Consider the following 13,067-nt stretch of genomic DNA (forward strand, 5'->3'; position numbering starts at 1 on the left):
AGCGTTTTGATTTATTGCTGAACAACTCCAAAAAGATGCACATGTTCCAGGCTGGATAGAAAAGCTTCTGTAAAGGCTACAAAGACACCAAAGACACCCCCGTGATGGCTAGCTTGTTAGCTTTCTGCTGGAAAAAACGGTAAGAAAATCGATAAAAGTTTCATGAAATAATATAGATATTTATCGGAGGTGCCGTGTGACGTCATGGGCGATGCCGTCGGGCTCTGAGGGTTAAATAAGGCATTATTTGAGGGAACAGCATTTGTAGTGGTTTCTGAAACCATAGTGGACATTATTGAGTGCACTCTTTCTATCCCACAATGCACCGCAATAACGAGTGTACAAACGATGTACACAGAATGGCTGTCCGATTCACTCATCAAGTGAACTGGACTAACGTAGGGAATAGTGATTGAGGTTTTAGGGGGCGATTTCAGATTCAGCCCCTGTTGTGGAAACTGACGAGGGCAGCCTATAATACATCTCTATTGAGACAGAGCAGGCTGTCAGATGTGTATGTGGGCCATGGACTGCAAAATAATATGGTCCCATATATAAATAATCCCCCCCCCCCACACACACACACACAGTCGTCATGAAGGGCAAAATTAGCCATATAGACCAAAACCACAGTGTGTCCCAGACTGAAAACATGTGTTCTTCTGCTGTAAAGTTGGGCAAATTTAACATGAAATTAATATTAACTAAGGTTATTAAATGCTTAAGAAGTATTTTTATTTATGAAAAAGTGTTACCATTATTGGTAATCTGATGTTTTGCTCCAAAATCCTAATAAAAAATGAGAATAATCCATTACTTTTCATTTTCTAAGTATTTAATTATTTGAATTATACATAAATACAATAGACATTATCACATAATATATATATATATATATATATATGTATATATATATATATATATATATATATATATATATATACACACATATATATAAACTCCATTTTATTTCCAACAAAAGTAGAAAGTATGCTGTTTAGAATGCAATTGCGTTAATAAATGCAAGATAACTCTGTGGAGTTAATGCAGAATATACAATAAGCACACAGAGAACAAAACAGCAGCTGCAAGAAAAGATACACACACACACACACACACACACACACACACACACGTCACATGGAACAAAAGCCCATAAGAAACACGCACACAGGGGAGAATTCAGTAAGAATGAATTGTTCGTGCTGATAGCGCTGTTAAGCAAGCACAGATTGCATTGTTTCAGCAGCCGATTCACTAAAGGAATTATGCAAATTAAGTAATGCCACAAACACGCCCACAAAATTAGATCTGCTCACAATTGAGCAATTCCCCATCGCACAGGCCGGATCTGACTACTGCGATCTGACGACTTTACCGGGACTGCAAACGCTGAGAGTGCGCTTGACTTCACATCTGGATATATGCCCAGTTATATCCATCATTTAATGAATTACTGCTGACAGGATCAATAGGACATGTACACAGATGTTAATTGCAATTATCAGGCACACAGTGATGTCCTTTGTGAATCCAGCATTCACTATTTGCACAGAAAGGAGGCACATTTGCCCAGAAAATAATGACACTGTATGGCACAATCTCTAATTCAAAATTGCACATTTAATTCAATGTTACTTGATTTGTTGAGAGAGAAATTTCTATGGCAAAATTATTTTTGTGTAATAATTACGCACATTGTAGGGTTGCACGATATATCACCCACCGTATCGGCATCGGCCGATATATGTTCATTTTTAATGTTATCGTTATCTGCCGAAAAGAAAATAGCCGATATATTAAAGCCGATAAATAATGTATTATTTTCTTCAGATGTGCACTGTTCATCATGATGGGTTTGAAACGCTTGAAATATGATTGAAATCACTTCAAAAAATGTAAATACAGTTCAGAGCAACATGTGCAGCGCAAGTCTGTCATATCAGCTACATTAAATCATAATGAGAACATCATAATTGTGTGCTTGGGAAATGTATTTAAATTGGCTTTAGTTTTGTAATCAGGCTCTCAAAAATTATATAAAAATTTGGATTTAGATTTATTGGCCTATATATAACGGTTATCTGCTTTCACATCTAAAGAATTATTGGTTATAGGTATCAGCCAAAATGTTCATATCGGTGCATCTCTAGATTTGTGCTAAAATGTGGCACTAAGGTGCAGCTTTTATGGATGAATGACATAACAGTGAAGAATATATATATATATATATATATATATATATATATATATATATATATATATATATATATATATATATATATATATATATATATATATATATATATATATATATATTAGTGCTGTCAATCAATTAAAAAAATGAATTAATCGTGATTAATATTTTTATATTGTAATCATTAACAGGTAGGAAATATACAGAAATTGAATATAGTTATCAAACAGTCTGCACTGCATAAATAATACATTAAATATTAGGGGTGTAACGGTACACAAAACTGATGGTTCGGTACAGCAGTTTTACAAAATTGCTTTTTATTTATTTTTATTAAACAGTGGTTTACTGAAAAAAAAGTGTCTGTCCTTAAATTAATTAAATTATAACAAAAAGTCTATTGAAGATATTGCTGTAAAAGATATAGGAAGCCCTTACTACATTACTATTAAAGGTTAACAACAGAGCCCGAACTATTAGCCTAAATTCTGTTGCTATTTATTTTTAGGTATAATAATCAACACTCAAATGACATGTAAACTTCACATTAGGCAGTTTTTGCAATAACTTCTAAATCTAATTATAAAATAGTTTTTCTCGTCTGTTTGATCGGACCACATGGGCCAGCCTTCGCCTTCGCTCCACACGTGCATCAATGAGCCTCGGCCGCCCATGACCCTGTCGCCGGTTCTCCACTGTTCCTTCCTTGGAGCACTTTTGATAGAGACTGACCACTGCAGACCGGGAACACCCCACAAGAGCTGCAGTTTTGGAGATGCTCTGACCCAGTCGTCTAGCCGTCACAATCTGGCCCTTGTCAAACTCACTCAAATCCGTACGCTTGCCCATTTTTCCTGCTTCTAACACATCAACTTTGAGGACAAAATGTTCACTTGCTGCCTAATATATCCCACCCACTAACAGGTGATGAAGAGATCAGCAGTGCTATTCACTTCATAATGTTATGCCTGATCGGTGATATCAAATACAAATATGTAAAATATTTTATAGATATAAATAGCGAATAGTCACTTTTTATGTTAACTAAATTAGCTGCATGCCACAAAACTTTCCAACACGTCAGAAACGGCGCGACTCGTTAAAGCAGAAGACATTAAAGACTCTTTGTAGAGAGATCAAGTTCTCCAGCGATACGGGTCATTGTCCTGAGGCCAGCGATGAAGACGGGAACGGACTTCATGGACACTACAGTAGCTTTCATCTAAATTCAGTCGAACTCAAAGTTTGGCGGTTTCTTCAGACACAGACCCCTCGCTCACCTCTCATGGAGCAGCGCGAGTTGATGTGTTTGCTGCTCCTGCTCCATTAGCATCAGCTTTCGGAGCTGCTCGCCCCGCTGGGTCACGTGCTGCTCTCTCACAGTCTGCTCCTCAGCCGATTGGCATTTCATCATTTCAGCCCATTCTGACGTGTGAGCCGCAACCACGTCCTTCACCTGTCGTACAGGAACACAAGGACATTTTGTTTCAATATTCAAGTTGTAAAGCAAGTAGCCGAAGAGTGAACGGAACAAATTAAATTCAACTCAATACCTTGGATTTGTGATTTGTCGTTACAGTTGTAATTTGCCTTTCGATGTCTCTGCTCGTCTCAAGGCTGTAGCTTTCACTGAGGATGAACAGATCATGAGAACGGGTCCTGTTTCACACTGAATATATGACTGAGAAGAAGCGGTTATACTTCATGTTCTGGCTTTGTTTTAAAAGGGTCAGAGCATCTAGATCTACAATCATTCAGATGTAATCAGATGTGTTCAGTCTATAAAACACAACTATTTCAAAGAACATTCTTCCAATTTCTCTTACCCCATTGGGAGATCATTTAGCTTGTTTAAAGCAAAAAAAGACTGGAAACACTAAAGCATTTTTTGCAGTACTCGCAGTAAATCAAGAACAGCAGATTTAAACAATAAGACTAACTGTGTTGAGCTGGAGAACAATGGTTAGTTTTCTGTCCATGAATGATCCAAACAGTTGCTCACCTGTCTAATAAAAACATATATTAAAGTGTATTTGGTATTTCCATGGTTTCTACAAAATAAAACTAGAAATGAAGGGTAACGCGGATTTGTCATTGACACACTTGAAACGGCTGATTTAACCAGTGTAATTTCTCTTAAGCCTCATTGAAAAAATTTGAGAGAATGTTAGTACACAAGCATAATGTGTCATAATTTTCGTCAACGACTCTTTCACTGACCAAAACGAGACGATAACTAAATAAAAACCAGTTTTGAATGACAAAAACTACGACGAAAATCTACTGTCATTTTCATCAATGAATCAAAATGGCGCTGTTGCGGGTTCTTCAGGCCCACGCGACAGCCCTTCAGAGCGGCTCAATCAATGAATAACACACATTTATGACAGGTTATTGATTATGAACTAATGCTGAGGAATAATGACAATGTTTACTTTACCATGTTTATATAGTAATAGGTTTTAGATGGTTGTAACAATGCATCTCCCTCATCTGAACTTGAATGAGCTGCTGCAAATGCAATAGTAAGGCATTTCAAAATAAGAGTCCCGGTGTATTTCCAGCTTGTTTGTAATTAAAAGTCACGCATTATATGTGTTTTTGGTTACACAATAAACTGTATTTAATTTCATTCCCATTTAATTCATAGTCAGGAGGAAAGACTAAGAACAGTATTTGACACACAGTATTCAATAAAGTATCAGGGTTATAATTTTTCACTAAAACCATTCAAAATCTTCATTACTTGAAATTAAATAAATGTTAACTGAAATAAAAAAAAAAAAACTTATTTGAAGCTTTAGCTTAACCTGATATACTTACTAAAACAGAAATACAAAATTACAAAATATTACAAAAAAAAAAAAAAAAGTGAATTGAGCTGGTTCGTGTATTTTTGCACTTGGTCAAAATTATGTCAAAATGTCAGTTTTGACATGTATTCAAGTAACAGTCAATTATGTAATGCTTTAATGCTCAATTAATGCATTACAACTGAACTAAACTCATTAGATTATAGTCAACTAAAACTAAAACAATTCAGGAGCGCAAAATATGACTAAAATTAATTCAAAATTTGCTGTCAAAATTAACACTGTACACAAGTCAGCAAAATAAATAACACTGTCCTAGTGTTTTTTTTAATGTTTTAATTAGGGATGTAACGATACATCATGAATCGATTGTGGCGAGGTTGGCGAGCGAGAGACGTGGGAGGAGAGAGCAAGACCAGTGCGTGATTGAGAAACCGAAGGCCTGCACTTTACGTTGTTTTGTTTACGTTTTGTTATGTGTGTGCGCGGCAGTCGTCCGTGAGGGGCTGCCTTTTACTATCATTTTGTTTATTATTTATTCAAGTCTGTTAAATGTTCGTCGGTTCCCGCCTCCTTCTTCCCATAACAACGAACTCTATTACATCGATATATCGTGATATAAAAATGCGACGATATGTATCGTTGATGTAAACGATATGATTTGCGATATATTTGTGTTATCCAAGACTCAGCTTACTGTATTTATAAGTTATAATTCACCCAAAAATGTAAACTCTGTCATCATGTGCTCAGCCTCATGTTGTTTCGTTTAACTTCCAAACACAAACGAAGATATTCTTTATGAACCTTGAGAGATTTCTGTCCCTCCTAAGTCCATTCCTCTCAAACTTAAAAGATCCAATAAATATCATGAAAATAACCAATCAAGTGTCTAATCCAAATCCAAGTCTTCTGAAGAGACACGATGGCTTTATATGATGAACAGATTAACACACATACTGTATGAAACACGGACGTTCAAATGATTGTGTGACGTGTGAAAACATCATGAGAGTGAGTAAATGCAGAATTTAAAGTTTTGGATGAGCTAAACTTTTATAGTTTAGGAAGTCATTCGGACACGCTCGCTTGCGATTAAATCTGTGACGGATTGCATTGATCATCTAAAGCGCACACACACTCCTCAAAGTCAAAGCGCAAACATCCTTTAAATCACTAGATCACATTTCGTTTTAGTAGTATGATTATTCAAAGCATTTTAGATGGTTTATTATTATTCTATGTATAGTGCATTAATAGCGGGAGAGGCGGGTCATAGCGAGCACCGGGAGAGTGTGTGCATGCGGCTTAAAAGTGCTGTGTGTGAATTTTAGTGCCGTCTAGTGGTGAGGTTGTGAATTTCAACCCCAACATCTTTGTTTTTCTCACCCATTCTAACAGTTAGCATCAAGTGCCATATATCATTTTAAACAGGAGAACATGACGTTTCCATTTGACCATCTAGTCCCAATTTTACATTTATTTAGTCTGAGAATGGATTAAATTAATAGAATTTTAAGAAAAACGGCAGCAAAAATGTGGTGTTTTTACTGTGAACTCAAACATAATTTTTTTCCTTTAGAAAGTTAGACTTGGTTGTTTTAGACTTCCAGATGAAATTTTGTCTACATGTAACAATCCCTCAGCAAGTTATAGCCATTTATTATGATATTATTCTAGGCATTTTTGAGTGAAAACAGGTGTATTTTATTTACTGACAATGTAGATATTTCCAAAAAAGTTCAGGGAGTAAAATAAATAGAAAGATTGTTATATAATTACAGAACACTGAAATGGTGTAAAACACAAACTACATACAAATATTATAATACTGACTTTTGTGTGCTGTGCTCTGTGAGAGGGTGCTCTGCATGTGTTTATTTTGGTTTATTTTCATGCACGCAAATACACACCCACTTCCACATTGTGTCAGAGAAACATGTGATTGGTGATAGGTAATTTTATTTGGTGCTTTTTGTGCATTCACACATTTGAAGCGAATCCCCGTCTGATGCCCGAGTTGAAAATCGCGTTAACCAATCAGGAGCCTGCTCGTGATAAACGGCGGCAGACCTGCCCACTGAATACCAGTGTTAATTTTGACAGCAAATTTTGATTTAGTTTTAGTCATAGTCTTTTGACTAAAATACCATTTAGTTTTAGTCATATTGTTGTCACCTGAATTGTTTTTAGTTTTAGTCTAGTTTTAGTCGACTAAATACTAATGAGTTTAGTTAAATTGTAATACATTAAGCATTAAAGCATTACATAATCGACTGTCACTTGAACTGACATTTTGACATTTTGTTTTTGACATAAAAAATACACGAAAGAGCTCAATTCACTTTTTTGTTTGTTTTTTAAAAACAGCTATATAGTTTTTATAACTTTGTATTTCTTTTAGTTAGTAGGCCATATCAGGTTAAGCTAAAGTTTCAAATAAGTTTGTTTATTTATTTATTTTATTTAATTTCAAGTAATGAAGATTTTTTAAATGGTTTTAGTGAACTATTATAACCCTGATACTTTATTGAATATGTGTCAAATACTGGTCTTTCCTCCTGAATATGAATTAAATGGGAATTAAATGAAATACAGTTTATTGTGTAACCAAAAACTAATATATAATGCGTGACTTTTAATGATAAACAAGCTCGAAATACACATTGACTCTTATTTTGAAATGTCTGCGCCTCTGTTGCAGTTGCTCATTCAAGTTCAGATGAGATAAAATATGCTTTGTTACAACCGTCTAAAACACATTACTATATAAACATGGTAAAGTAAGCATTGTCATTATTCATCAGCATTAGTTCATAAACAAATGCATGGAATAAATGTGTGTTATTCATTGATTGAGCCGCTCTGGAGCGCTGGATTGGGGATGCGTGAGCCTGTAGAAGCGCAACAGCGCCGTGTTTTCCAGCGGTTAGATCAGTTCAAATCAAATGTGCGCATCTGTTACACAGGATATCAGTTCTGACTGGATCTCTTCCCTAATTGTCCCTCCCTAACATTTTCGTCTCGTTTTCATTTGTTGACGAAAATGACAGTTGATTTTCGTCATAGTTTTTGTCATCCAACACTAGTTTTTATTTAGTTATCGTCTCGTTTTCGTCAGTGAAAAAAGGTCGTTGACGAAAATTATGAAAACTTATTCGTCAACGAAATTAACACTGCTAAATACTCGCTCCGATGCGGGACAACAGATCATGAAACTGGGCGCAGGACAGGCGGAAGTACCGCTGAAAGCGTCCGTCATCCAGACGCAGCTCCTGGAGCAAGTGGTGAAACTCGCTAAACTGGGTACGCCTCCAGAGGGTTTGGTGGACCCAAGTATGGCGACACTGACCCCTACGCCGCTGTTCTGCTCTCCAGAGCAAATACGGAGCGGTGACTCTCTCGATGAATGCTTGATCAACATCAGCCATCTTGCAAACAGACAACCGCCTAGCACTTGCCCCTTTCGCCTCGAACACGCGTTTATTTCGCTTCAAACGCTCGATTTATACATGCGTCCAATTCGCGAGTGGATTCAAGCGTCCAAATAGTGCGTTCGGTGTGAACGAGTGTATGGAGATAAGGTCATAAAAAAGGTCTTTATACTCCACTGAAAATATAGTTATGTATATTATATTGGATTTCTGTCAATAGATCCTCATAAATACTACACACTGCACCTTTAAGAGATCCAATGCCTGCATTGAAAGTGCGAGGACTGCATTAGGGTTTCAGTGACATTACTACATTAAACGACTAAACTAATGATGAATTTAACGTATAATAATGCAATGGGGGAATATTTGTTATTATCTAATATATCTTGATACATATCGTGAGTTCAGTATCGCGATTGGTATCGAATCGTGACACGAGTGTATCGTTACACCCCTAGTTATGATACATATTGTGCCTTTAATGTGATTCTCTACACCTGTGTGAACTTCAGCAGAACTCACGTCATACATCCACTAAAGAAAATAGCTAATTCAGACACTTAGAGACTTCAAACATCAGGAAGATTCACATTCAAATGTGCCTGAAGTGAACAAACTGTATAAATTTAAACCTGAAACTTTGATGTTGAATAATCAACCACCTGACTCCCTGTATGAAGAGAAACGCACATCTGAGCGTAATGAAAAGCTAATATCACATTCACCTCACTTTCTTGCAGCTTTTTTCCAGTTGCTTCTCCAGCGCTTGTTTCTCTTTATCATGTTGAGCAACAATCCTGTCCACCTGAGCGCAGTGGGAACTCTGCAGTGCGGTGTGTGCCTGAAATAGGAAGCAGGATTGTTTTGTCTTCGGCCTTTGTATCCGTGCCGTCAGTTTTCCTGCCCTGCAGGCTTCAGTGTCTGTGACACTCCGGCAAAGTGTTCATAATCAATTCAATGAGGAAACAAAAGCCTTCGGTCACCTTTGCGTGCTTCTTCTTCAAAGCGTTCACATCCTTCTGCTGCTTCTTGACTAGTTTCAAGTAGGTCTGGGGAGAGGATATAAAACATGAGCGCAGCACTTTTCATATTTCTGCACTGCAAATCAAACGCTTTAATCCGCTTCCTACAGAAACGTCTCGTTGGGTTGTTACCTTGGTTTGCTTTAGGTCATCGGTGGTCAGTTGAGGTGTGAGCACTGACGCATCTAGGATCAGAAAACATGTAAATAAATGAACGGATCCTGAGATGTGCGCTCTGTGTTTAGTGCAGTCTTTTAAGACAGATGTATAATGTATGGTTTTTGCAACAATTTCGCCTTTGGGAATTTCAGGGATTGCAAAAGATGTGTTTTTTCGCCGTAGGACAGTCTTGGATTGCTTTTTAATGTCAGTGTCAAAGTCTTTAGTCTGCCTGAGCTTTTACCCAAGATCCCACTGGAGCCATATCTCAATCTGACAAGCAACAATAGTACAGGACAGAAAATCACACTGTCTACATGACGAAACAAGCTCATTATCTGAAATGCGTGTAGATTAAAGGAGTCATGACATGGATCATTTCAAAAAATTATTTTAATATGTTCCTTGAGGTTCAACGTTTTTTTGCACAAAAAAACACAAATATCTATGTTTTTTTCAACCGTCATTCTGACCATATGACCCATTTGTAAGGCACGGCTCCTTTAAGGCTAGTCTGTAAACGGCCACTGTTACGATTGGCCAACGTTATTGCATAAGAAACTAGGGATGAGTCCCGATTTTCAAATATTGAATTAGTTGATTTAATTATAGAATATCGAATAGGTTGCGCGATTATCGTCAAAAAAAAATCCCTATGTTTGGTGGTGACTCGTTCATGCAACCAGTGTTGTGTCTGAACACCGGTAACATCGTCAACATACACTCACCTAAAGGATTATTAGGAACACCTGTTCAATTTCTCATTAATGCAATTATCTAATCAACCAATCACATGGCAGTTGCTTCAATGCATTTAGGGGTGTGGTCCTGGTCAAGACAATCTCCTGAACTCCAAACTGAATGTCAGAATGGGAAAGAAAGGTGATTTAAGCAATTTTGAGCGTGGCATGGTTGTTGGTGCCAGACGGGCCGGTCTGAGTATTTCACAATCTGCTCAGTTACTGGGATTTTCACGCACAACCATTTCTAGGGTTTACAAAGAATGGTGTGAAAAGGGAAAAACATCCAGTATGCGGCAGTCCTGTGGGCGGAAATGCCTTGTTGATGCTAGAGGTCAGAGGAGAATGGGCCGACTGATTCAAGCTGATAGAAGAGCAACTTTGACTGAAATAACCACTCGTTACAACCGAGGTGTGCAGCAAAGCATTTGTGAAGCCACAACACGCACAACCTTGAGGCGGATGGGCTACAACAGCAGAAGACCCCACCGGGTACCACTCATCTCCACTACAAATAGGAAAAAGAGGCTACAATTTGCACGAGCTCACCAAAATTGGACAGTTGAAGACTGGAAAAATGTTGCCTGGTCTGATGAGTCTCGATTTCTGTTGAGACATTCAGATGGTAGAGTCAGAATTTGGCGTAAACAGAATGAGAACATGGATCCATCATGCCTTGTTACCACTGTGCAGGCTGGTGGTGGTGGTGTAATGGTGTGGGGGATGTTTTCTTGGCACACTTTAGGCCCCTTAGTGCCAATTGGGCATCGTTTAAATGCCACGGCCTACCTGAGCATTGTTTCTGACCATGTCCATCCCTTTATGACCACCATGTCCCCATCTTCTGATGGCTACTTCCAGCAGGATAATGCACCATGTCACAAAGCTCGAATCATTTCAAATTGGTTTCTTGAACATGACAATGAGTTCACTGAACTAAAATGACCCCCACAGTCACCAGATCTCAACCCAATAGAGCATCTTTGGGATGTGGTGGAACGGGAGCTTCATGCCCTGGATGTGCATCCCACAAATCTCCATCAACTGCAAGATGCTATCCTATCAATACGGGCCAACATTTCTAAAGAATGCTTTCAGCACCTTGTTGAATCAATGCCACGTAGAATTAAGGCAGTTCTGAAGGCGAAAGGGGGTCAAACACAGTATTAGTATGTGTTCCTAATAATCCTTTAGGTGAGTGTATATATATATTAATATTAGGGATGCACCGATTCCAGGATTAGGGTTCGGACTCGGCCAAATATTGGGCTTTTTGACTGGGTTCCTTGTCTGTCGAACCTGAGAATTTTTTTCCACCGAACTGAACCCTAAGCTCGAACTACGTGCGCTCCGCTGGTCGAACGTAATGACGCCGCCGTTGATTATGGGAAGGTGTTTACTAGGTGGACCGTTCGGATGCAGGCTGTGAGAAAGTGAAAATGGAAGTTGTGAACAGAAAACATGTTGTTTGGCAGTACTCTCAGTCAAAAGAAGCGATTCAAGTTGAGCCACATGTTCAATTTGCAATGCCGATTTGTCTTGTGGTGGCAAGGACCCTAAACAACAGCCGCTGTTAAAACATTTGAAACATTTAAAAGAATTTTTGGGTGTAATATGTCAGTTTCCTTTATTTTGCTCTCCTCACTTACATAAATGAACTATAGTCTGAACTATAGACTACTAATGTAATTGATAATATATTAAATTATATTTTTTAAATTATATTAAAAATATTTTTAAATTATATTTTTATATATTATATTAAATTCAAAACCAATTCATTCATTTTCACTCAGGAATATGACAAATTACTGAAGTAAAATCAGTTATTAATGCCACTTTATGATGATTACACAAAAGCGAAAATCGTAAAAAATAAAACTTTTTTTTTTTGAACAATGACAACATGTAAAAGATTATCCAATGTTATTTTAAATTTGATTACTTTTTGTTTTTAAATTCAGTTTCTTACCTGAATACGGTTAGACCTACAGGCTAATTTATTTGTGCTATTGTTTGTAATTAGTTTATTTGTTCTTATTTTATTACTTTTTAAATTCAATTTGAAATCAAGCTTCCTTGTGCTTTATGTAAGTGATTGCAACAAAATTAGTAAGCAAATATTTGTGAGAGAATTGTAATGGTAATTTATCAACGTTTATATATGAGAAAAAGCTTTATCATATAAAATGATCTCTTCTGAAGAAATTTTTAAATCAATAGACTTTCAATAGAAGGACAAAAAACTAAATTTTATTAAAAATATCTATTTGACAGTATATAAGCGTTTTTCCCCCGTGGAATCGAAAATGGTATCGAATATCGATACTTTTTTAGGTATTGTATCGAAGTTAGAAATTCCAGTATCGTGACAACACTATTACACAAAAGTGAAGATTTAAAAAAATAAAACTTTTTTTTGTACAATGACAACATGTAAAATATACATTTTTTTTATACATTATACATTATATAAATATACATTATACATATAAAATTGTTGCTTGTTGTATTCCTCATTTACGAGTCATTTTTTTTTAAAGTCAGCCTCATTTTTTTTAAAGTGTTTGCTAAATTATTAAATGTAAAGATGTATATGTAGTAATATATTATGTATTCATATGCATTTGTACACATATGCCACACTTAATATCTGAATGTCATTGCATTAGATTCAGTATTTATATATATATATATAT

The 13,067-nt window shown here is 36.6% G+C and overlaps 1 protein-coding gene across 3 annotated transcripts in view; it reads right to left on the reverse strand.

The window, feature by feature from the left end:
- Window positions 1-13,067, reverse strand: part of plcb4a (phospholipase C, beta 4a) — a 115,125-nt gene that overhangs the window by 20,412 nt on the left and 81,646 nt on the right. For all 3 annotated transcript variants that reach the window (XM_079832871.1, XM_079832872.1, XM_079832870.1), the window contains 5 exons: window positions 9,602-9,654; window positions 9,431-9,496; window positions 9,173-9,288; window positions 3,751-3,826; window positions 3,478-3,653 (listed from right to left, as the gene is read on the reverse strand). In XM_079832871.1, the coding sequence (XP_079688997.1) occupies window positions 3,478-3,653; window positions 3,751-3,826; window positions 9,173-9,288; window positions 9,431-9,496; window positions 9,602-9,654 (487 nt within the window). The remainder of the gene's footprint in view (window positions 1-3,477; window positions 3,654-3,750; window positions 3,827-9,172; window positions 9,289-9,430; window positions 9,497-9,601; window positions 9,655-13,067) is intronic.

Source organism: Gobio gobio (genome assembly GCF_949357685.1).
Source record: "Gobio gobio genome assembly, chromosome: 13".
Taxonomy (NCBI): domain Eukaryota; kingdom Metazoa; phylum Chordata; class Actinopteri; order Cypriniformes; family Gobionidae; genus Gobio; species Gobio gobio.